This window comes from Haliotis cracherodii, unplaced genomic scaffold (assembly GCF_022045235.1).
Source record: "Haliotis cracherodii isolate W230 unplaced genomic scaffold, xgHalCrac1.p SCAF_6, whole genome shotgun sequence".
Classification (NCBI taxonomy): Eukaryota; Metazoa; Mollusca; class Gastropoda; order Lepetellida; family Haliotidae; genus Haliotis; species Haliotis cracherodii.
In genome coordinates, this window is record NW_027266319.1 from 32777123 (window position 1) to 32801601 (window position 24479).

Consider the following 24479-nt stretch of genomic DNA (forward strand, 5'->3'; position numbering starts at 1 on the left):
CGTTTTAAGGAGGTTCAGTAATCCAGAAATAACAAGTCCCCCAAAAGGTGGAACTTGATTATTTCATGTAAGGTTTAAGTGAGTGACTCAGTATTGCTTAAAGATGTGGTCAGCAATATTCCAGCCAGACAAACCAGTGGTTGATATTATGAGTCAAGTCACATGCCGCCAGGATACAATGACAGGCAATCATCCAATACCTGCCTGACCACCCAATCCAAATTAGCGGCATTGTATGACAGGCTATAGAGTTCTGGGGATGTATTCAATAGGTATAATCAGAGAGTGCAAATGTAAAGAATGGTGGATAGGTTTTATCTGGACATAGAGAGATAATGTAGATACTGTTTTCGACATTAGCGCCCAGGGCGATCTCAAAATAAGAAATAGGGGGCTCTTATTAGAATATAATTTTGGTGAAAAATGAGTGAGTTGAAAGATCGTAAAGTTCGTGGTTTATGCTGACAGCCTGAAAGGATACAAAAGAAAAGTCTGTGCATATCATACACGACAGATATATTTTCCAGAATTTAATTGCCCATAATAAAGGGTGCATATAACACAAGAGTGCATATTATACACGAATAAATAAGTCTTGTGTACATTGATCAATCGAAGGGGTGCTAATTGGGATTGTTCACTAACCAATATATTAGCAAATATCGCTGTGGGCACGTATTAGAGTGGGGTGCTTATTACGTCGAATACGGTATTGTACATGAAAGTAAAGGAAGCCTGTAATGCTAGACGGTCATCAAGCTTTTTTTATGAAATGGGGACGGTCGGGTAGCCTAGTGGTTAAAGCAATCGCTTGTCACGCCGAAGATCCAGGTTCGATTCCAGACATGGGTACAATGTTTGAAGCCCATTACTGGTGTCCCCCGCCATGATATTGCTGGAATATTGCTATAAGCGGCATAAAAGCATACTCACTCACTCTTTATAAAATGAGCTAAGATAGTGATGTTAAGGCTAAACAAGTTGATTTTCAATGTTTTGCTAGGGTGAGTATGCTTTTGCTCTGCATTTCTAATATTATGGGACACCAGAAATGAAATGAGCTTCACATTGTACTCCTTTTGGGATTCGAACCCAGGCCTTCAGCGTGACAAGTGAACGCTTTAATCACTTGGCTATTCCAGACACCCCTCTTATTTTACAAATGGGTCTACCCTGTATTTTGCAAAAGTAAATTATAAGAAAGATAAAAAATGCTGTTTAAATAAACTTATTCTTATTCAAGGGCTTTAAATCAGTGGAATTAAGCTGAAATCAACACTATCTTCAGTATTTCCCCTGCGTCTTGACCGATTGACCAAAGGAAATCTAATGACCAAGAATGTGAATAGATCTGTCCTAACTATAATCACCTATTAATGTAACATATTTCGTAATGTTAGTACTGTAGTTTCTCTGTTAGACCCTGGGCCTCCACTACACGCTGGCCTCTGAAAGTCCAATTGACAACTTGTCACATGCTCTGTAAAAACAGGGCATTTGGACAGCCTAGTGATTAAACCATTTACTGGTCACACCGAAGACCTGGGTTTAATTCCCCACCTAGGTACAATGTACGAAGCCCATTTCTGGTGTCCCCCACTGTGATATTGCTGAAGTATTTCTAAAAGTGGCGTTCAAACCATACTCACTCACTCACTCACTCTGTAAAAACAAACTGAACCCGGATTTCTAATAGAGGCTGGGTCTATAATTTGATGAAATTAATGATCCCTTTGACATTAACTTGTGGCATGTAATGATTACTCCCTTTCACTATTGGATTCAGTATCACTGTGCCAGCATTGGACAGAATTGATTCCGGTTCTCTAAGAGATGCCAGGTCAGCAGCTTGCGTGAAATGAATGGTAACCTGGGCGTTTAATAGAGGAAATACGGTAGTTACAATCAGGATTGTCAACATATGATATACATTGAGTTGTTAATAATATAAAACCAGAAAGTAGACTTTTGTACATTATTCAGTCTGATAATGATGTTGGATATAAGCCAAGATAGCAGTTGTTGCACCCAAGCTTGTAAATTATGTACACCGTGCGCTCAAACAGTTGCTCAGAAACAAGGGAGTGAGTGAGTGAGTTGGGTTTATTGCCACTTTTAACAGTAATTCAGTTATATTGTGGCGTGTCACCTTAGTGTCGAAGGAAAGCCCCAAGTAATGCAGGTCTCAGACATTTACCACTTCGGTGAAACCCACGAGCACGGGTATGGTGCTGACAAACATAAGCTCAGAAACAAGACCTGTATCGGTTTGTATCCCTATATACAGTTGTCATGTTTTCCCTTAATCAAATGTTTTTGAAAGAAAAATCAAACATTTATTTTATGTCTTAAGTATTTTTAGTCATTAGAAATATCTAGTCTAGAGTTTGGGCATGTATGATTCCTTGGTACTCCAATAGAAATGTAAAGGGTTGTGTGAAGATTATCACAAGTTATGTTGGGGGCACGGGTGGCCCAGTCGTCTAAGGCGCTGAGATTCACTGTGCAGAGTTGCTTCCCTTGGGCACACCAGAAACCTATGATTGTGGGTTCGAATCCCGGTTCGCCCCGATTATGTTTCTAGGTTTGTCAGCACCATACCCGTGCTTGTGGGTTTCACCGAAGTGGTAAATGTCTGAGACTGCACCACTTCGGGCTTTCCTCCCACATTAAGCTGACACGCCGCGATATAACTGGAATAATGTTAAAAGCGGCGTTAAATCCAACTCACTCACTCACTCACAAGTTATGTTCCTTTGTACTATGTAGCCTTCTTAGTGCTGTAGCATCATACTGGTATGTCTCCCTGGAACGATTTACCAGTTTATAACAGCATGAATGAGTTTATTGGAACTGATAGGTCAGGTATGGTGGAAATATGTCAGTTACATTCTAGAACACGGTACTGTTAAGATGTTTGCTGAAAATGTTAATACATGTGTGTTCACTTGAATATATGTTAAGGGACACAAATCCACCAACTCAAAACAATTATGATGAAAAAAAAATAAAATAAATGAAATGCAGCGGCTTTTTTGACTGACCAGAATGAAGTAAAATGTTTAAAAAAGACAACCTTATTTTCTGTTGTTATCAATATATATAAAAATATGGTAAGGCATTTTTGTTTATATGTAGGACAAGTGAGATGGGATTCGTTTGATGCAGCTTTAGGCAATATTTGAATTATATATTATATAAGTAGAGTATACATCACAAGGGCTATTATAACTTGACTCGTAGGAAAGATGGTGCTTATATAAACTGTTTTTTTCAGCAGTTGACTGCAGAGTCAACATGGAAGTCAACATTGTACGCAGCATCCATGATGCACACAAACAAGGGAGAATACTGAGTGGATTCTTTGCTCCCAACTCATATTGCAGAGTTGTCTCCCTGTATGTCCCATGTTGAGTACAGTAACGTAGAGTTCTGTAAATCACTTACAGTTTTCAGTAATATATGTGGTAATCCTGGGAAGTTATGTAACAAAATTACATGTGAAAGTCATGCATGAATAAACTATTTTACAATGAAATGTGTTGTATCTGTGTTTACACCTAGTGGGTGTGATGGTTTGTGTCTTGTATCTGTGTTTACACCTAGTGGGTGTGATGGTTTGTGTCTTGTATCTGTGTTTACACCTAGTGGGTGTGATGGTTTGTGTCTTGTATCTGTGTTTACACCTAGTGGGTGTGATGGTTTGTGTCTTGTATCTGTGTTTACACCTAGTGGGTGTGATGGTTTGTGTCTTGTATCTGTGTTTACACCTAGTGGGTGTGATGGTTTGTGTCTTGTATCTGTGTTTACACCTAGTGGGTGTGATGGTTTGTGTCTTGTATCTGTGTTTACACCTAGTGGGTGTGATGGTTTGTGTCTTGTATCTGTGTTTACACCTAGTGGGTGTGATGGTTTGTGTCTTGTATCTGTGTTTACACCTAGTGGGTGTGATGGTTTGTGTCTTGTATCTGTGTTTACACCTAGTGGGTGTGATGGTTTGTGTCTTGTATCTGTGTTTACACCTAGTGGGTGTGATGGTTTGTGTCTTGTATTTGTGTTTACACCTTGTGGGTGTGATGGTTTGTGTCTTGTATCTGTGTTTACACCTAGTGGGTGTGATGGTTTGTGTCTTGTATCTGTGTTTACACCTAGTGGGTGTGATGGTTTGTGTCTTGTATTTGTGTTTACACCTAGTGGGTGTGATGGTTTGTGTCTTGTATCTGTGTTTACACCTAGTGGGTGTGATGGTTTGTGTCTTGTATCTGTGTTTACACCTAGTGGGTGTGATGGTTTGTGTCTTGTATCTGTGTTTACACCTAGTGGGTGTGATGGTTTGTGTCTTGTATCTGTGTTTACACCTAGTGGGTGTGATGGTTTGTGTCTTGTATCTGTGTTTACACCTAGTGGGTGTGATGGTTTGTGTCTTGTATTTGTGTTTACACCTTGTGGGTGTGATGGTTTGTGTCTTGTATTTGTGTTTACACCTAGTGGGTGTGATGGTTTGTGTCTTGTATCTGTGTTTACACCTTGTGGGTGTGATGGTTTGTGTCTTGTATTTGTGTTTACACCTAGTGGGTGTGATGGTTTGTGTCTTGTATCTGTGTTTACACCTAGTGGGTGTGATGGTTTGTGTCTTGTATCTGTGTTTACACCTAGTGGGTGTGATGGTTTGTGTCTTGTATCTGTGTTTACACCTAGTGGGTGTGATGGTTTGTGACTTGTATCTGTGTTTACACCTAGTGGGTGTGATGGTTTGTGACTTGTATCTGTGTTTACACCTAGTGGGTGTGATGGTTTGTGTCTTGTATCTGTGTTTACACCTAGTGGGTGTGATGGTTTGTGTGTTTTATGCCGTAGTCAGCAATTTTACCACTCTGTTTGTCATGGCAGTCTGTAAGTAATCAAGTCTGTGGAGGCTGTTAGAATATGTTGGTACCAGGGGCCTGGTCCACAAAGCATTTCATAGAGCTATAAACATCCTAAAACCCAGCAGAGCTTTAGGACAAAAATCTATCCATAAAGCTAGCTTAGTGAAAATATCTTGCAAAGTTACGAGAAAAATTATAAATAGTCTGGACCTATTGTAAGTCAAGTATTCCACATAAGGTTGGTCAAAATAAAAAATTCATTCATTCATTCATTCATTCATTCTGCTGTAGAGTTCAAACTGCAGGTGGACACAAATCACTGATAGGGATGTAGACATGGAATTTATATGTAACATTTTATATTGTATAAGGGGGTCTGTATTACTAGCAGGAGACATAATAAAAATAAATACTTTCATGTTTAATATATTTCATAGACCAGCTACTTTTCAGTAGGGGCGGCGGGCCTGTGAAACGATAAATAAAACGTGTGGCTTTATGATCGCTTTGTGAATTGGGCCCTTGTCTGCTTTTAGACAGGCAGGAGTAGTGTGGACTCACTCAGCAATGTAGTCTGATAATCAGTATTGACTGCCAGTGTTGAGATAAGGGAGACTGATCAAAACTTGTTCTAGATGATCAGTGAGTGAGTAAATTTGGTTTATCGCTGCTTTGAACAGTGTTCAAGTTACATCATGTCGTGTCAGCTTGATGTGGGAGGAAAGCCCAAAGCGATGTAGCTCTTAGACGTTTACTACTCTGATGAAAACCCACGAGCACAGGTATGGTGCCGACAAACCTAGAAACATAATGGGGGCAAATCAGGATTCGAACTCACAGTCATAGATTTCTGGTGTAGCCAAGGGATACAACTCTGCACAGTGAATTGTGGTGCCTTAGACGACTGGGCAACCTTTTTCCTCTTCTAGATGATGTCAAACATTAGACCAGAAAGGGTCCTTGCTGGAGGTCAGGATTGCTGAAATGAAAGGTGACTGACAGTCTTCAATGTATCACATTGTGCATTGGAAAATCAGGCTATAGAAACACATCTCAGGACACTTTGTAAAACTACTGGATTGTCTGGTCCAGACTTGATTATTTACAGACCGCCGTCATACGGCTGGAATATTGCTAAGTGCGACGTTAAACAACAAACTTTGTAAAACAGGTTCAAGCCTTTAATCTTCACTCTGACATGTGACTTTTGATATCATCCCCAGATGAACCAAGAGAAGGTAGTCTCTAGTGAGCAAAAACAGGTTTTGTAACAATCTTGTAACAATTAACAGCTCCAAACACTTGGGGATTCTAGTTTAGAATAGGCCCCCAGCAACCTATGCTGCATGGTCGTAAGAGGTGACCAAATTGACTCTGTGACTACCGGTAGGTGAATTGCATGTCATCGTACCCTGACGATGTGGATCGTTCACAATATCAATCACAGAATTGTCTGGTCCAGACTCAATTATTTACAGGCTACTGTCAGAAAGGTGCAATATTGCTGAGTGCAGCGTTAGACAACAAAAACAAGCATCTCCAATGGTTAAAGACTGGTCAAGTACCACCCTGGGTAACTGTTACTTCATCTATTTACAATTGTTTTTTTATCAAAGTATAACTTCATAAAACAAAAAATGTTTGAGTGATTAATGTCTGGTGGATAGAGCATATGCCGGAGAGTGGAAAGTTGTCGGTTCAATCCAGGACTGCTTCACACCAAAAGATGTTAAAGGTACTTATTGTTACCCTGCCTGGCACATTAAGGAGATAAAACAGGGACTGCGTGGTCGGCTCTGAGTCAGTATACTGTATCTGAGTCAGGCATCCATGTTATACTGCATCATGGCATATCTGGGCTGGCACAACAAAACCAGCAGAAGTTGGGACTACCGTATTCGACGTAATAAGCGCCCAGGACGCTCTCAAAATTAGAAATAGGGGGCTCTTATTAGAATATTATTTTGGTGGAAAAAAGAGAGTTGAAAGATAAAGTTCGTGGTTTATGTTGACACACTGAAATGTTTATATGCGACAGATAATTTTTTCTAGAATTTAATAGCCCATAATTAAGAATGCATATAACACACGAGTGCGTATTATACGCGAATAAGTAAGTCTTGTGTACATTAATCAATCGGAAGGAGTGCTTATTGGGTTGTTCACTAGCCAATATATCAGCAAATATCGCTGTGGGCGCTTATTACATCGAATACAGTAGTTCATGTAGACACACACCAGGGCTGGGACAGCAATGGGTTTTCGGGTTGGCTGGGTACTGAGTAGGACCCAGACACCCATAGGACTACCCAGACCAGGGTTACTCATGTTATATACTGTTTAATGACAATAACAACATAACTCCATGGTTACACGACAAGTAGCTTATTTTCGATCTGCACACATTCCTTCTGACTTGTATAAGTTTGAGTAGACGTGAAGCTTCAGTCAACTTCCATGTATGCATGGTCAGATGTTTTTTTACTTGTATCAAAATAGTTTTTCCCAGGGTTCCCAATTATACATCTTGTACAGTGGCGTCCCGGGTAGAGTCGGGTCATAGGGGGGCGGGCACCCTGGTAGTAAATTATTTTGGACGTCCCAGCCCTATCACAAACAGTGCATGCATTCCATATAAAATCCCAGTTTAATTTATTTGTACCAGCTATGTACACTCACTGATATTACTCAAGAGCTCTTAAACTGGATGCCAAGAAATATTACCGTATTCAACGTAATAAGCACCCAGGGTGCTCTCAAAATTAGAAATGGGGGTCTTATTAGAATATTATTTTGGTGAAAAAAACAGAGTTGAAAGATAAATATTGTGGTTTATGCTGACAGCCTGAAACGTTTATGTACGACAGATATCTTTTTCCAGAATTTAATTGCCCATGATTAAGGGTGCATATAACACACGAGTGTGTATTAGACACAAATAAATTAGTCTTGTGTACATTGATCAATCGGAAGGGGTGCTAATTTGGATTGTTCACTTGCCTATATATTAGTAAATATAGCCGTGGGCGCTTATTAGAGCGGGGCGCTTATTACATCAAATACGGTAAGTGGTATGCCGGATGCCTAAAACAGGGCTGTTGGCACTACTACCTGGGTGTGGGTAAGCCCGATGTAAGTCTTTTGCATCCTTCTTGATAAATGAATCAATTCAGTTACACTGGCCAGCAAACAAATGCACCTATTTAAAATATTTAAAAACATTGTCTTGAACAAAATCTAATTTGAATTAATTTTTATTTTATTTAAACCATATACATGATAATAATCACTGAAAAAAAGTTTGTTACATAATATTGTATTTTCAGCTATTTATTTATATATCAGTAAGAGCACTACTGATTTTGTGCTTAAATATGTATATTGTAGTAGTTTAGTGGGTTAATGTTTGATTAATAATGACCAAAAGCAATATGCACCTGCATCAAATGATGATGCAAGTGCATACGAAGATGATGCAATATTGTTTTTATTTTGTACACATTGTGCGTAAGGAGTTTCATTTACGCTACACACTGGAGGTGTCAGTGACCTTTCCCGGGGTCGTTCATTCAAGCTCAATAACACCAAGTCAATTTGGAGGCACGAGTGCATCGGTGTCTTCGATTGGATGACTTACGGGGGCTGGGCACCAAACGGAAGTGATGTCACGTATGTAGTGTGACCATGGCCGAGGACGAAGATGCGATAGTTCTTAGTTTTAATGATAGTCTCATCCGACAAGGAGACCTCCGACTGCTAGAAGACCCAGGTTGGCTAAATGACAAGCTCATAGGCTTTTGTTTTGAGTAAGTATTAACCTCAGAGTATTGATAAATCCTGACTTTGAAGCGTAAACATGACGGGCAGTTGGTAGATAATTTTACAACTTCTTTTCTCAATCGTAAACAAACATTCACAGGGGAATAAATCGTCAATATATCGGAATCGTGATGCAATGACGGTGGTTTATGGAAAGCTATCGGTTTGAAACAAATATGTCGTGTTGAATTACTATAACATTGACCGTGACATTCGGTTAAGGTTACACTATCCACTGTTCGGAACTGTCGAGTGGAGACATTTGCATATTGCAAACACAGGGTTAATAGAAACACACAAGATCGAGTTGTCATGAATAATGTTGCTACGTGTCAGAGACGTCGTAATGTCACCCTTGTGGCACATGCATTACATTGCAATCATACACGTGCATATTTGAGTAAATGCTCTTGTAAAATAAACGTTTACACAGGAAAGTGGGTCACTCTTAGGTCAAGTATCTGGGTCATAGAACACACGATGTCAGTTTAGGCAGTTATCAAAATGTGATGCTCAAGTGTGCCACATATCACATAAACTTACAAGAGAATTATAATGTTATCTTGTACATCAATCCTGTCTCATCGTATTCGTCCTTATAGTGTTATCTTTGTACATTGCCCCCTCGTGTTATGTAAACATATAATGATTTATATATAGAGGTTATCATGCAAGTGTGTTTGGGGATGGTAAATATCCTGCATTAGGAATAAACATTGTATTTGGCGAGCTAAATACATAGTGTTTATTCCTAATGTAGGATATTTACCATCCCCAAACACACAAGTGTGATAACCTCTTTATCATATAATGTCATTCTTTAATTCTGTGCTTCAATATCGCTTTCCCTCTCTCACAAACATTACCGAAACATTGCAAGTTTTCCAGGAATGCGCGCATTAATATTTATTACGTCACAGGGAAGTGATGTGTCAGTCGGACAGTGACATTAGCCAATATAGTTCCAACTGAAATCTGTTTCTTATACAGTGGTGAAGCAACACATATGCAAAACAACAATTGTTTTTAATTGCCTTTCGCGGCAATCCTTCGGTCTGTCCGCTAGAGTAACTGCCCTTTGTCAAAGGGCAGCTACTCTAACCCTAGTCTATGAGACGTCACGGACATGTTCAGACGTGTTGACAGTCGGTCTGTCCTGTCATAACGTTAAGAAGTGTAGTCAGATTTACACACAGTAACATAATGAAACGAGGTAACAATTTAAACATATTTCGGCCAAATCCAACTATTTTAATTTGTGGAGAAAGTTTCAAGCCGCAGAGGTCTACAAGCACAGACCTGGCTAATAAAGTACTCACAGAAATGAAAAAAACCTGTTTTTTTCGACCTCAGATCTTAAATAAATGCAGTTAATATACAAAATATGTAAATATTCAAATAACTAAATTAGTACTAATTGGGCCGTGGCACAAATACAGCGTATCAAATGTTTTTATGCCTTTTTACACGTAAAAGTGTGTAAAAATGTGAATAAAACAGACTATTGTGAAACAGGGCATAAGCAGGTGTAAGTAGATCAAGGTGACCTATGACACCTTGACGACAGGTGAGAACAGGTGCATAATGCCTATAGTCTGTTTCTGCTATGTCAATTTGGACTTAGTTTTATTTTTAAATGTTGAAAGTGCCGACAAATTACCTCATGTAAAGTACATTTTGTATTGTTCACTGAGATCAAACTAGCAAATCCAGACTAGTACTTTTCGAGTTGTTTTGTCATTTCGTATTTACAGCTACGTAACACTTTGTGTCGATTTTCAAATTGAGAGAAACAGTTTTTTTTCATTTCCGTGAGTACTTTAATCCCGCTTGGCTAGGCCTAGTGCCCTTGCAAAATTGTTTCGAAATTTTTATCTCCAAAGTAGCTACGTCACAGTTAGACACTAATTTTCAGTATTTTAGACTTTCTTTTGATAATGATAGCAAATATCCCTGTAGTTTATCCAGATTCCCGATTGTTAATTTTGACTCGATCGCTGAATGACAAGGACTACACCATGTTTGTTTATAAACAGTGAAAGTAGTCCCCACTTGACCTTTGATATTTGCATCTCTATCCGCATATGACCCCACGGATATCATTTTTATCCGTTGGCTTTATCCTGCCAAGAAACCTACCCATTATATGATAAACATTTTTATCAACTCTATGCACTAGCTTGCATTCACCTGATGAAGGAACAAGAAGTAGTTCTGAAATGTCATACAAAGAATAAAAGATGTAATGTATTGAGATATATGTCCAAGTTCCAAAAAGCAAGACATAGCTCCTTTTTCCATTATTCACTTCAGTAGAGTGATAACGTTATAACAGAAATCTGCTAAACAGAAATAAGCACATTTGGTCTTAGTTTCACAAAAATCAAAGTTATTGGTACAGTCAGCTTCATACATGGAATATTTCAGGAATAACACGATAAAGTTAACGATAATTTGTGGGTGACCAGTACAGATATGCAAGCTGAAAAGGGGAGATTGGGTAATCACCCAGTGATCATACTGATGTTTGTTGTATATTTCTCATGCATATTTAAAAAATAAACAACAAGGAGGAGTTGTTTATCATACATTATACAATAATACACTGCAGGGAGAAAAAAACATGAGTATGTCGAATCCCCAGAAAATGATGTCATGATAGAACAGTGTTTTATCATGAAATGAACCATGCCTCGTTCTTCGTTGTTCTTTGCAATTTATCGTGTAGCTATCTTATATTTGTCCATAAGTTAATTGCGTTATAGGGATTTATTGTGTGTATTAATACGCAACTCTGATCCTGTCAACTTTAAGATGGCTATTTTTACTACACTACGTGTCTTGCAGCTCTTGATGGAAAACAGTGAATTGACATGCTGCACTCAGATTGCGATTATGAAGCCATTACTCTGAATAGTCAGGACCTGTGAAGATCCGGGTTAGAATAGGTCTTCAGCAACCCTTGCTTGCCATAAAAGGCGACTATTTTTGTCGTTGAGGCAGCTTACAAGATCGGGTGGTCAGGCTCGCTGACTTGGATGATGCATGTCATCATATCCCAATTGTGTGGATCGATGCTCATGATGTCAATCACTAGATTGTCTGGTCTAGACTCAATTATTTACAGACCATCATCATATAGCTGGAATATTGAAGAGTGTGGTGTTACACTAAAAAACAAAAACAAATCAAATCTGAAGAGATGCATATCATTAAGGCTTAAGAAAATATAATCATGATAGTCACCAGGTCCCGTATGTATGAATGGGAAATGTTAGAAACCTGTTCAAACAAGTCAAATCCTCATTTTCCAAGTGAATTTATAAGCTTAGAATATGATGCATGTGTCAAACTAAAATTGCATGAAATAGCATCAGAAATATAAGGAGTGGACAACATATTCAGAATTTATCCCAGTTGTCCCATTGGCTGTCATCAATGTTTCATGGGTTCGTACACACTAGGCTTGTCTTTCACCCGTGCATACATGTGACAGTTTTGAGGTCGCTGTCTTTTTCTGATTGTAAGATGCTTGGGTGGTCAGGCTAGGTGACTTGGTTGATGACATGACATGCGAGTATCCCGTATCCCTACGGTGTTGATCGTTGTTCACAATATCAATCACTGGATTGTCTGGTCCAGGCTCGATCAATGACATTTACAGACAGCTGTCATATTGCTTGAATATTAATGAGTGCAACATTAAACAATACACACACACACACATTACAGCTTCCTTTTATTGCTTGACTGGGGGCGTTGAGGTAGCTTAATGGTTAAAGTGTTCGCTCATCGCACAGTTGGCATGGGTACAATGTGTGAAGCCATTTCTAGTGGTCTCTGCCCTGATATTGATGGAATATTGCAATATGTGGCGTAAAACTATACTCATTTATTCCTTCCTAAAAATCCCCATGCATCAATAAGACTTGATATTTGCATCCGTAGTGTATAAAAACCTGTTAGGTATTGACAATGCACTTATCATTCTTATCAAGTGATACCATTCATTGTTGCAGGTACTTTGAAAGAGAACAGTTCAACCATTCTGCTGATCGCCTCTGTTTCATCTCACCATCTTTTACACAGCTACTGAAACTATCCCCAGGTGAGATTGTTGGCACATTTACCTTGTGCCAATACCCACGATGCCTGTAGCGATTCCTAGTAGTCCAGAAGTCCTTCCATCTAAAGCACCACTTTCAAACTTTCATTTAGACAAGACAAGTTTTCTTTCGTTATTTCTTGTAATGTTTTTTGTAGTTTGTTTGCTGTTTAACGCCGCACTCAGCAATATTCCGGCTATATGATGGCGGTCTGTGAGTAATCAAGTCTGGACCAGTCATTCCAGTGATTGATGTCATGAGCATCGATCTACGCAAGTCGGATACAATGACATGCATCAACCAAGTCAGCGAACCTGACCAGCCGATCCCCTCAGTCGCCTCTTTTGACAAGCATAGTCGCCTGTTACCGCAAACATGGGTTGCTGAAGACCATTTCTACCCCAAATCTTCAAGAGTTCTTACTAGTAAATTCCAGGGTTATTCCGGGTATTCCCTTGTCATTCAGGGTATTCCCATGTTATTCATCGTATTCCCAGGTTAATCAGGGTATTCCCATATTATTCAGGGTATTCCCATGTTATTCAGGGTATTCCCATGTTATTCAGGGTATTCCCATATTATTCAGGGTATTCCCATGTTATTCAGGGTATTCCCATGTTATTCAGGGTATTCCCATATTATTCAGGGTATTCCCATGTTATTCAGGGTAGTCCCATGTTATTCAGGGTAGTCCCATGTTATTCAGGGTATTCCCATATTATTCAGGGTAGTGCCATGTTATTCAGGGTATTTCCATGTTATTCAGGGTAGTCCCATGTCATTCAGGGTATTTCCATGTTATTCAGGGTATTCCCATGTTATTCAGGGTAGTGCCATGTTATTCAGGGTATTTCCATATTATTCAGGGTAGTCCTATGTTATTCAGGGTATTTCCATGTTATTCAGGGTATTTCCATGTTATTCAGGGTATTCCCATGTTATTCAGGGTATTCCCATATTATTCAGGGTAGTCCCATGTTATTCAGGGTAGTCCCATGTTATTCAGGGTAGTCCCATGTTATTCAGGGTAGTCCCATGTTATTCAGGGTAGTCCCATGTTATTCAGGGTATTTCCTTGTTATTCAGGGTAATCCTATGTTATTCAGGGTATTCCCATGTTATTCAGGGTAGTCCCATGTTATTCAGGGTATTTCCATGTTATTCAGGGTAGTCCCATGTTATTCAGGGTATTCCCATATTATTCAGGGTAGTCCCATATTATTCTGGGTAGTCCCATGTTATTCCGGGTATTCCCATATTATTCAGGGTAGCCCCATGTTATTCAGGGTAGCCCCATGTTATTCAGGGTAGTGCCATGTTATTCAGGGTAGTCCCATGTTATTCAGGGTAATCTCAGGGTATTCCCTGGTTATTCAGGGTTAATCCAAGGGTATTCCCTGGTTATTCAGGGTAATCCAAGGGTATTCCCTGGTTATTCAGGGTAATCCAAGGGTATTCCCTGGTTATTCAGGGTGCTTGAATTGTCTCCAAGGTTGGGGCTTATTATGCGTATGAATGGCTTCATATTCCACTTTGCTTTAGAGGAGCCAAGCTTCTGAATACTTCATGTCATGTGAACTAAGACTTTAAGAGGAACTACAATCAGGAAGGCAGTTATGAAAGATACTTGAAAGTTTAGGGCAATGGGGTAGCAAAGTGACTTACGAAGAATCAGAGAAACCAGGCTTTTGGACTGCTGCTGCTGTTGATGACCTGGTATTGTTGATATAATGTGTAGATGGTTCTGACGTGGACATTAAAAGCATTGGCATTGGCAGTCTGGCCAGCATACAGTTGTACCGAAGCCTGGTTTCTCTGAAACTTTGTAAGTCTTGGCATGGCACTACTGTTGATACAAGAATGTTGGGTTCACGTATTGGGGTTGCATCTATCAGAAAAGCCACAGGGAAACGCAAATGTATTTTGATTTTTGTTAAAAGCATTTGGGACTTTTTACCATTGTCATTTGTTAAGCTGCTTTTTTGGTGACCCATATATCCATATTTGTGGCACGTTTTGGCTGTTAACATTAAATGTGGATGCAGGCTAATGTCAAAAACAAGATGCCTCCCAAAAATGCATTGATGTTTCAGTGGGAAATGTTCATGAAGAATTTTCATGAATTGATGTTTCTTTTGCAGTTCAGTATATAATGAATGCATGTTGTTTTCAGTTGAAGAGCTTGTTGTTTTACTAGAGCCTCTCGGCCTTCCAACCAAACAGTTTGTCTTTCTGGCTGTCAACAACAACAACTCATGTGATCAAGTAGGAGGATCTCACTGGTAAGAGGGCACACCAACACAGCCATCTTTCTGCATACAGTATTGGATACAGAGTGGTTAACCCAGTCTGAGGCTAAAAAAATAATAGTCTTGGTTCTCAGGCACCGCCCGCATCATAAAAAAGTCTGCTGCATGTTTCGTTTTTATTTCCATTTTAAAAAAAATATCAAAATCCTAATACTTAAACACAATCGATCCAATATGGCACACAGTTACTTCCCTTTACATGTGCATTGCTTTACTGCGCATCGCGTGTTATGGTCATGGCAGCAATGTGTTCGTATGCTTGTTTATGTAGGGAGGCCCTTTTCTAGTTTGATAGTACACATCTGTTTATTGGTTACATACTTGTTTGAACAAGCAAAAAAATAAGATACCACTGCCCGCCCGTCTGCACTATATTTTCATAAGTCATTGCCTGAGAACCAATTCTTTTATTCTTTTAAGCCTAAGGCCATGCAGTTTACTGTGCCAGGTTCGGTTCTGATCATTAAGATTAAGATCCTTCGTCTGTCCACAATCGCATCCCTTGACTTTATCAGGTTGGGTTTTAAACCCAGGGTCCTGATTTAGATCTTGATCTGTGCACAACTGCAGTCCTTAGCTTTGCCAGACTGGGTTCTAATCCCAGAATGTTCCAGATTAATACCTCTGGTCTGTACACAGTTGCATCCCTTAGATGTGCCAGGATCTGGTTGTGTGTTTGAAAACCCAGACTTTATGATTTTAAGACCCAACCATTAAGATTTTGGTTGTCTTACACCATGGTTGTAGGTTTCACCAAACATCTTGATCTGAGTCACATCTGGTTTTCCTCCTACTTATCATGTATAAAGTCGACACGCTATCATATAACTGAGGTTCTGTTTGTAGCTCTGTTATACCAACCATATTTACTCTTAACGGACCACCTCCGTAGTCTAGTGGTAGAATGTCTTCCCGGAGAGCGGAAGATCCCTGCCGCTTCATACCAAAAGATGTCAAAAGATGGTACTTGTTACCCTGTCAGGCGCTTGGCATAAGGGCTAAAAGAAGGACTGGTCGGCTCGGAGTCAGTATACTGTGTCCGAGTGGGGTTTTCATGTTAAACTGCGGCATGGTATCTCAGTTTGCCAGCACTATAAATGACTATAGTCAGTACTAGTACAAGCAGCCACACACACATGCATTTATGTCGCTAAATAACTGCAATTATCTTGGACGCGACGTTAAATCCCATTTCACCCCTCCTGACCACTCCTAGCGATGCTTATGTTTACAGAAGGCAAGGGAATGTACAATTATCGCTGTTTCAGGAGTCTCCTTGTGTATGTGCGTAGCTCCCAGGAGTTCCGCCATTATGATTCAGCCGGTCACAGTAACGAGGCCATTGCCAAAAAACTGGCCTACAGGCTACAACCTCATGTGCATGGTGAGTACTGCAGTGTTCTGTCTACAGATTGAGCAGATGGGGGCAAGGATCCCTTCAGCATGAAAATATGGTGCCACACTCTGAGAGATCATATAAAACTTAGAACCTAATATCATGCTATTGATGCAGAATTGCCGTCCACAAGTAAAGTTAGCGATGCACTGAATGTTGTACTTGACTTCTTTCTAATGGTATAAATTGTAGCAACAAGGTCTGATTTCATGTATTCAACCTCATCAGCTTGTGTGTGATCATTGCCATTAGCATATCGCTTCATGGTACTTGTTCTTAAATTTCACATGATTCACGCAAAGTTGATGGGTCATTATATTGGTATCTGAGATACCGGTAATAATAATAATAGGCTATTTATGTTGCGCATATTTCCACACCGCTCAGGGGCATGCTCAAAGCACTATTATACTGTATTTCCTTGAGTATAGTGCACACATATTTTCCAAAAGACACAGGTATTATTTTTTCCAAAATACTGAATCCGCTAGAGGTGGTAGCGCATTGTACTTGGGTGCGCAATATTCTCAAGAAAACGTGGTAACCTAGTCTCTGGATAAATGTGCACTCAAGGATCATTCTCAGCTCCCTGGGGAGTATACAACCCAAGCTGCCTGTTTGCCGCTAGGTTAACAACCACATTGCCATCTCATCCTACTGGATACCCATTCACTGCTGGGTGAACAGAGGCACATTTCGAACAAAGTCACTTGCCCAAGGAGATGGCACATGTGCCACATGTGTCACATTATACTCTCTCCCTATCCAGTGAGGTTTTAAAAAAGGCAATGGGAAAGAAGTTATTTATGTTTTGTCTGTGCTACTCTGTACGATTTTACTTTGGATGGCACCGTTTGTATGGGTATGGTTAGTGAGTTTGTTGATCCAAGTCTTTATCTGTTTACTTGTTTCAGCTCCTTACGGCAGGATGAAGTTTGTGGAAATGGATTGTCCGCAACAACAGAATGGTATATGTGACATATTTCATCTTTTAGTTACCATGGTTACAACTATCTCATTAGATGAGATCTCTGCTTTATGATCTGACAAACTCTCAATAGAAGGTCAAGTCAGGTGAACTTTCTAATCAGCCAATCTGCAACAAATCTTCTAAATTCTCACTACGAGTGAACAGAACTTTCACAGCAGCATATCTGATTCCTGTATCTCGGAAATGAACATAAATGGCCAGATTCAAATGGAAATAATAAAGGCATTGTATTCATGTTATTATGGACATCTTATACAACAAGCTGTTTTTGGATGCCATTGCATATATGCTCACAAGGCTGGAAATATTTGTGTTTTGTTTTTGAATAAAAATTCAAAACGTGTCATCTGATTGGCTCCAAAATAATTTATTGTGCTGTGAAAAATGGCTGAGGGTTAAACTGACGCAACCTCCAATGGAGTGTTCGCCAGGTCCAGAGGCAGATCCAGAATTCAAAAAAGGGGGTCCACTCGGGCCATTTGAAACTTCAGGGGGTTTTCCACCCAAAAACCTACCTTCAAAATCACAAACACTATATGTAACCATTATTGTGTAACTTTAATAACCAAATCAAAATGTTATAGTAGGCAATGCTCATACAAAATGTCATCAGATATAAAAAGACCCGTGAAGATCCGGGATAGAATAGGTCTTCAGCAACCCATGCTTGCGTAAAAGGCGACTATGTTTGTCGTAAAAGGCGACTAACGGGATCGGGTGGTCAGGCTTGCTGACTTGGATGATGCATGTCATCATATCCCAATTGCATGGATCGATGTTCGTGATGTCAATCACTGGATTGTCTAGTCCAGACTTGATTATTTACAGACCACCGTCATATACAGTGTAGCTGGAATATTGCTGAGTGAGGCGTTAAACAACAAAGATATAAAAAAGGTGGGGGGTGAACTCCTCAGGATCCACCACTGAGGTCCTCACACAGACAGGTATTGTGTCGGAGTAAAAGATCTGATTCAAATCTTACACAATTCAGTAACACTGCTGTAAATATTAGCATTAAATTCTTTTTATCATGTTTATGGATTGTTCATCACTGTAGTTTTAATAATCTGGGCTAGCTTAACACATATTTTGCAAAAGACCATCCATTGTCATAATTGGTTAAATCTCAGCTTCAAACAGTATAGTGCCTGTTTGGTGGTCATGTTGATAAGGGCAGTGTCTCACACCAGTATTGCTTTAGCTTAAACTTCATTCCTATTATAAAACACTTTGGAAATAATATTTTCAGTTCATTCATAAGCAGTGATTATCTATTTTGGTCCACACATATTAAACTGTAACAGAAATTATGATCAAATTAGTCATTGGCATAAGCCACAAAACATATAAGAAACTAAAAAGACTTGAAAACATTTTTACGAATGACATGATTAAGCTTGGACCTTTTAATACAACATAGAATATCAGCAGTTCAAATCATGTCTTAATTTCTTTTGCTCTCTTACAGGGTATGACTGTGGTATGTATGTGATCTCAGTGTCCGAACACCTCTGTAAGGAGTTCTGTGAGTTTGCCGGCATCCCACTAGCTGATGCCGTGACTGTCAATTCCATATCCAACAAACGAACAAGCATCAAGGATCTTATTCTTACTCTTGCAAAAGAGCCAGGGAGTTGACCTCACTACACAGAGGCAGGGATCAGTATTTGGGGGGGCCTCAATGTCGCGGAGGTCAAGCTGTATGACAACGAACAATGACTGACCCTGAAACAGTGGCCATTTCCAGCAGGAGCTACAGGTGCATTATGGGACGAGGGATTTATGTTTGGAATGTTGAGACAGTTGTTATATTTAATCATAACTGTATATTTTGCAGAAAATGGGCGTTAGTATTATACGGCCAGGCGTTTTATATTTTTCAGATTACGGACCTGCCAACACTAGTTTTTGAGAAAATGTAAAAAATATATCAGATTCACATATATATTTTTTTCCCGCCGATAGCCGCGTAGTCAGTTATTTTATTTGTGATGATCACCTTTTAATAAAAAAACATATGAATTTACCGTTGTAAACCATGTAAACTAGTAAAGATATACATAATTGATCTTTGTTGATCTCAAAGCTGAACATAAATAGCCTCCCTTGACAATTGTCTGTGTTGTAAGTGGTAGAATTTTTATTGCTACAAGAGGCTTTAATGTCACAAATGGCGGTCTTTTGAGCACAGAATATGTTCATAAAGTATGCCAGAGTCATTCTGGACTTTGGGCTGAAAAATCCGTAATCCTAAAAATTAAAAAAGCCTGGCCTACTGTGTGAAGTTTGTACTTAATCATGAGCTGTGTTAGTTGTTAAAAAAGACTGAAAAAAGTGGATACATTTTCACAATGTAGCCAATTTCTCTTTTACTATATACAGCAATGAAAGTACTTGTTCAGTATTGATTGTATTTGTTATTAATTTTGAAGAAGAAAAACCATCTATTTTACATCATTTGCAAAAGTAACTGATGATAAGAGAGGATTGTGATAAGATCATTTAATGTTTCTGTTTGTAGAACGGCAGGGGAGACATGGAAATACATACCCCGCAAAAATACACACATTTCTCACAAAAAAACGAACTGTATTTAGACATTTCCCATGGCATGTTGTCAGTTGTCAGTCCTTCCCTTACCTCCGGTGATATATGGATGATTTTGGGCACATGAGTAATCTGTTGTTGTAAGTACCATTTTTTGCTGTACAGGGTTGTCTCCCATGGTTGCCAGGATCTGCTATCTGGGTTTGAGCACCAAGATTAGGCCCAATTATGATCCTTGGTTTGATCATACTCAGGCATGTGGTTTCACCAAAGCGGTAAGGTGAAAAGCTACAAGATTCATCACTTCAGGTTTTCTTCCTGTGTTAATGGCATCTATTATAATATATTAATTGTCATCTCATTCAAGCCTGATTCAGGCAGTGACAAATGGGTCCAGGGTACGTATGATGATAGAAAGGAGGTATAATACACTGGATAATCGAGGATGAGTGAGTCTGTCAGGGCTGGTAACATGTGCTAATGATAGCCTGAACTTCATCTTCAAAATAGGGGCACGGGTGGCCCAGTCGTCGCCGTGATACCCTGTGCAGAGTTGTGTCCCTTGGGCATGCCAGAAATGCCTATGATTGTGGGTTCGAATCCGGGTTCGCCCTGATTATGTTTCTAGGTTTGTCAGCACCATATCTGTGCTCATGGGTTTCACCGAAGTGGTAAATGTCTGAGACCTTCATCACTCATTCCACATTAAGCTGACAAGCCATGATATAACTGGAATACTGTTAAAAAGCAGCGTGAAACCCAAGTCACTCATCTTCAAAATGTGTTCATCATCCAAACACAAAGTATGTTTTTGCTTGTCAGATGTCCCATCAACTATTTGTTTAAGATGTTTCAACATCGATTGCATTTATAATCAGACAATATGTCTGTAGTTGTTTGATTAGGCACCTGTGCCAAGTCTAGGTTTGTTTTTCTTTTCTAGTCATGATGACTCAAATTATGCAGCCTCAGTATATTTGATGTGCTTGAGGGTTATATATATTCTTTGAACTCTTTAATCAGAAAAGTTAAATATCTTTTTGAGACCATTTTGCCATGTGCGGCAGTCCTAACATGGTAGTCTGTCTCTAATTCATTGAGGGGAGCCTGGTGGGGCCCAGTCGTCTAAGGCTCTGCAATTCACTGTGCAGAGGTGCTTCCCATGGCCAAGCCAGAAACCTATGATTGTGGTTTCAAATGCCAGTGCATTCTGATCATGTTTCTAGGTTTGTCAGCACCATACCCGTGCTTTTGGGTTTCATTCACCAAGCGGTTAAAGTCTGAGACCCTTGTCACTTCGAGCTTCCCTCCGTCTTTAAGCTCACAGGTTGTGATATAACCGTTATACTGTTCAAAGTGGCATTAAACCCAACTTGCACACTCACTCAATTACCGGTGTGAACTTTTGATTGTGGAAGATCAACATTTTTTCAAGGACTTAGTACCTGTTCCATACACATCCTGTATGGACATCATGGCACTGTGCTTCTGTCTGGATGTGCATGTCTATATGAACTTATAAACAGGATGGTATGACTACAGTGATCTACGTTTAAAATGAACATACCATATTCGACGTAATAAGTGCCCCGCTCTAATAAGCGCCCACAGCAGTATTTGCTAATATATTGGTTAGTGAACAATCCCAATTAGCACCCCTTCCGAATGATCAATGTTCACAAGACTTATTGATTTGCGTACAATGCGCACTCGTGTGTGCACCCTTAATTATGGGCAATTAAATTCTAGAATAATATATCGGTCGTACATAAACATTTCAGGCTGTCAGCATAAACCACGAAATGTATCTTTCAACTCTGTTTTTTTCCACCAAAATAATATTCTAATAAGAGCACCCTATTTCTAATTTTGAGAGCGCCCTGGGCACTTATGACGTCGATTACGGTACTTTAACGAACTGATTGATATAACAAACTGTATTTTTGGTCCTGGCCATTTGCTGTATATTTTCTCATATAAAATTTATGCATATGACGAACATGCTTATAACGAAAAGATGGATATGGCAAACTGATTTTGTAGTCCCGGGTGTACTCCTTCAACGACAATGTATATGTTTATAATGACCTGTTAATCTCTGAACTGTTCACGTGTAACCAAACAGCCTATCAAAGCATCAATGGCCACAGGTGGTTATTTAAAGTGGCAGTGAGCAATTGAAGGCAGGTGATTAGTGGATTAAATACCGACACCTTGTCCTCAATTTACACCCTCAATTAACAATAGTTAAACGGTGATAAGGCTATAGCCTTTGAGGTGGATATTTGAAACAATTTATCAAGTAACATGCGGTCACATGACTTGATCCAAGATGTCTGACAGTTGAAATGTTTATAACCAACTACGGTTAGAACAAACTGAAACTAGTGGTCCCCAGTTTATTGTATATCTTTAATGCATGTGGGTATGTACAGGTACAGTTTAACAACCGTATTAACCAGAGACAACCTCGTCAGCATGTAATTGACGGCAGATATTACTATATTTTGTCAACAATCGGAATAGTTGTTTTAACGTGGTAACCATGGTAATGTTTGTTATAGCAACTCTGCGCTCAACCATCTGTGATGTCGGGGCTGTAGCTGCAAGAATCATAATAGTAACACCAACAAACAACTCCTGACTTAAAGTAAACATAATGTGCATTCGTGTGTATGAAATTCAGATCGTAGATAATAAGCATAATAAGTGTTTCTGGGTTTTTTTTAATTTGGGGATACTTGTATTTTTACTTAAGAACTTAGGGCAATTTATGAAAGTGATATTTGTCTGCTGTGGCTGTTATCTTTTGCTAAGATTGAAATATCCGAATTAAGAGGTAAAGAAATGAATCCAAATTGTTTTAGAACACTGACAAGGAGCCAAGAGAGATTTGGATTGGGCGGTCACAGTTTGCTCAGGACTCTTTAATAACTACTGATCCTCACTTTAATAACTACCGATCCTCACTTTAATTTGGGCTTAGGGGTGTAATTTGTGTGGACCCCAACGATGAAACCCAGTTTTCCTGTATATGTGTTCAGAAGTTCATGCATCTGAGAGGTATTCAGAAACTGAAAGATATGTACTGTTGATTGCAACTTCTTTGTAGTAATGCATACATATTGTGAAGATTTGTTTTAACTTTTTGTCCAAGTTATCTTGTGAAAATGCACAAAGTGTTGTCATATTAAGAATTTATCATCCAAAACTGGCTCCCACAGGAGATATCGCATGGATGAGATCAAGCGATATCTACTCTGTAGATATTGCTGCAATGAAATTACATTACAATGCTTTGCAGACCATTGTGACATGACTGGTTACCATGACGTCACAATCAAATGACATCACTAATGGCTCTGCCACTGAAGCTGTTAGCAGTACTTTTTACACTGAAGACACTGCTAATTACTGTCTACAAATTGAAAAAGTTGGAAGAATGATGGATGATAAATAAAATCTCACCCTTGTGTCTTTTGATATCAAATATATCAACACTCATTGATAAAAGTGGCAAAAATCCTCAGAATTTTTCCACTTTTATCAACTCGTGTTCATATATTTGATATCAAAAGACACTCTGGTGAGATTCTCTATGTATATGTGTCTACGGCTACTTTGTGTTTGTAGAAATAATTGTCAATCCTTGAATTAGATCATTTTCCCTTTTTAAGAATTGTCTTTCACATCATAAACCATCCCTCCCCCAATTGTATGACATGAACATTTGTCTGTCATATGTATTGTAAAGTGCTGGTTTGGATCTGTAGTTAAGTCTTCATATGTAGAGCTCCCTGTCTGATGCTACTTATCACCTGTACAGAACCTTCAAGGGCTACATGTCCAACAACCCAGTTTGAGGTGTTTCTTTGTTGAACTGAGTGTGACGTAACAATGCAACTTTTCACATGTTGAAATAACATATTTACAGCAGAATAGGAATAAACTGTTTTTCATATATTAGAGATGAGTTTGTAATTTGTTAAAAAAAGATCACTGCCATCAGGACAGTCACAGAATCAATCTCACTAAAAGATCTGATATCCCATTATGCCATTAAAGGCTATTATACTTGTTGCAAGAGACGACTAATGGGATCGGGTGGTCAGGCTCACTGACTTCGTTGATGCATGTCATCGTGTCCCAGTTACATAGATCGATGCTCATGATGTCAACCACTGGCTCATATGGTCCAGAAATATTTACAGACAGCGGTCATATAGATGGAATATTGCTGAGCGCGGCTTTAAACAATAAACAAATCATCTCATTTCAGGTCACATCAGAAATGAACCTTTCACGAACTTAGACTGACCAATGAAATGACTTCCAGGAAGTCAACAATCAGCACTAGATCTCCATTCAACATTTGAAAACTGAAAAAAAATAATTTTGTAATGTTTAATAGATGGCCAAGATTGTATGGCAGTACTTCCC

The 24479-nt window shown here is 39.2% G+C and overlaps 1 protein-coding gene across 2 annotated transcripts; it reads left to right on the top strand.

The window, feature by feature from the left end:
* Nucleotides 1-8473: 8473 nt before the first annotated feature.
* On the top strand, nt 8474-24005 carry LOC139445079 (sentrin-specific protease 8-like). 2 transcript variants are annotated; one of them, XR_011651857.1, is made up of 7 exons: nt 8474-8674; nt 12707-12795; nt 14967-15075; nt 16371-16486; nt 17413-17466; nt 18318-18436; nt 18961-19038. XR_011651857.1 is itself a non-coding variant. In XM_071226160.1 (6 exons), exons 1-6 carry the CDS (start codon nt 8553-8555, stop codon nt 19128-19130), a joined length of 660 nt encoding a protein of 219 aa, XP_071082261.1. In that variant the 5' UTR covers nt 8479-8552; the 3' UTR covers nt 19131-24005. The 2 variants fall into 2 exon arrangements, 1 of the variants encoding a protein (XP_071082261.1); XM_071226160.1 differs by lacking the exon at nt 18318-18436 and having other exon boundaries at nt 8479-8674; nt 18961-24005.
* The last annotated feature ends 474 nt before the right edge of the window (nt 24006-24479 follow it).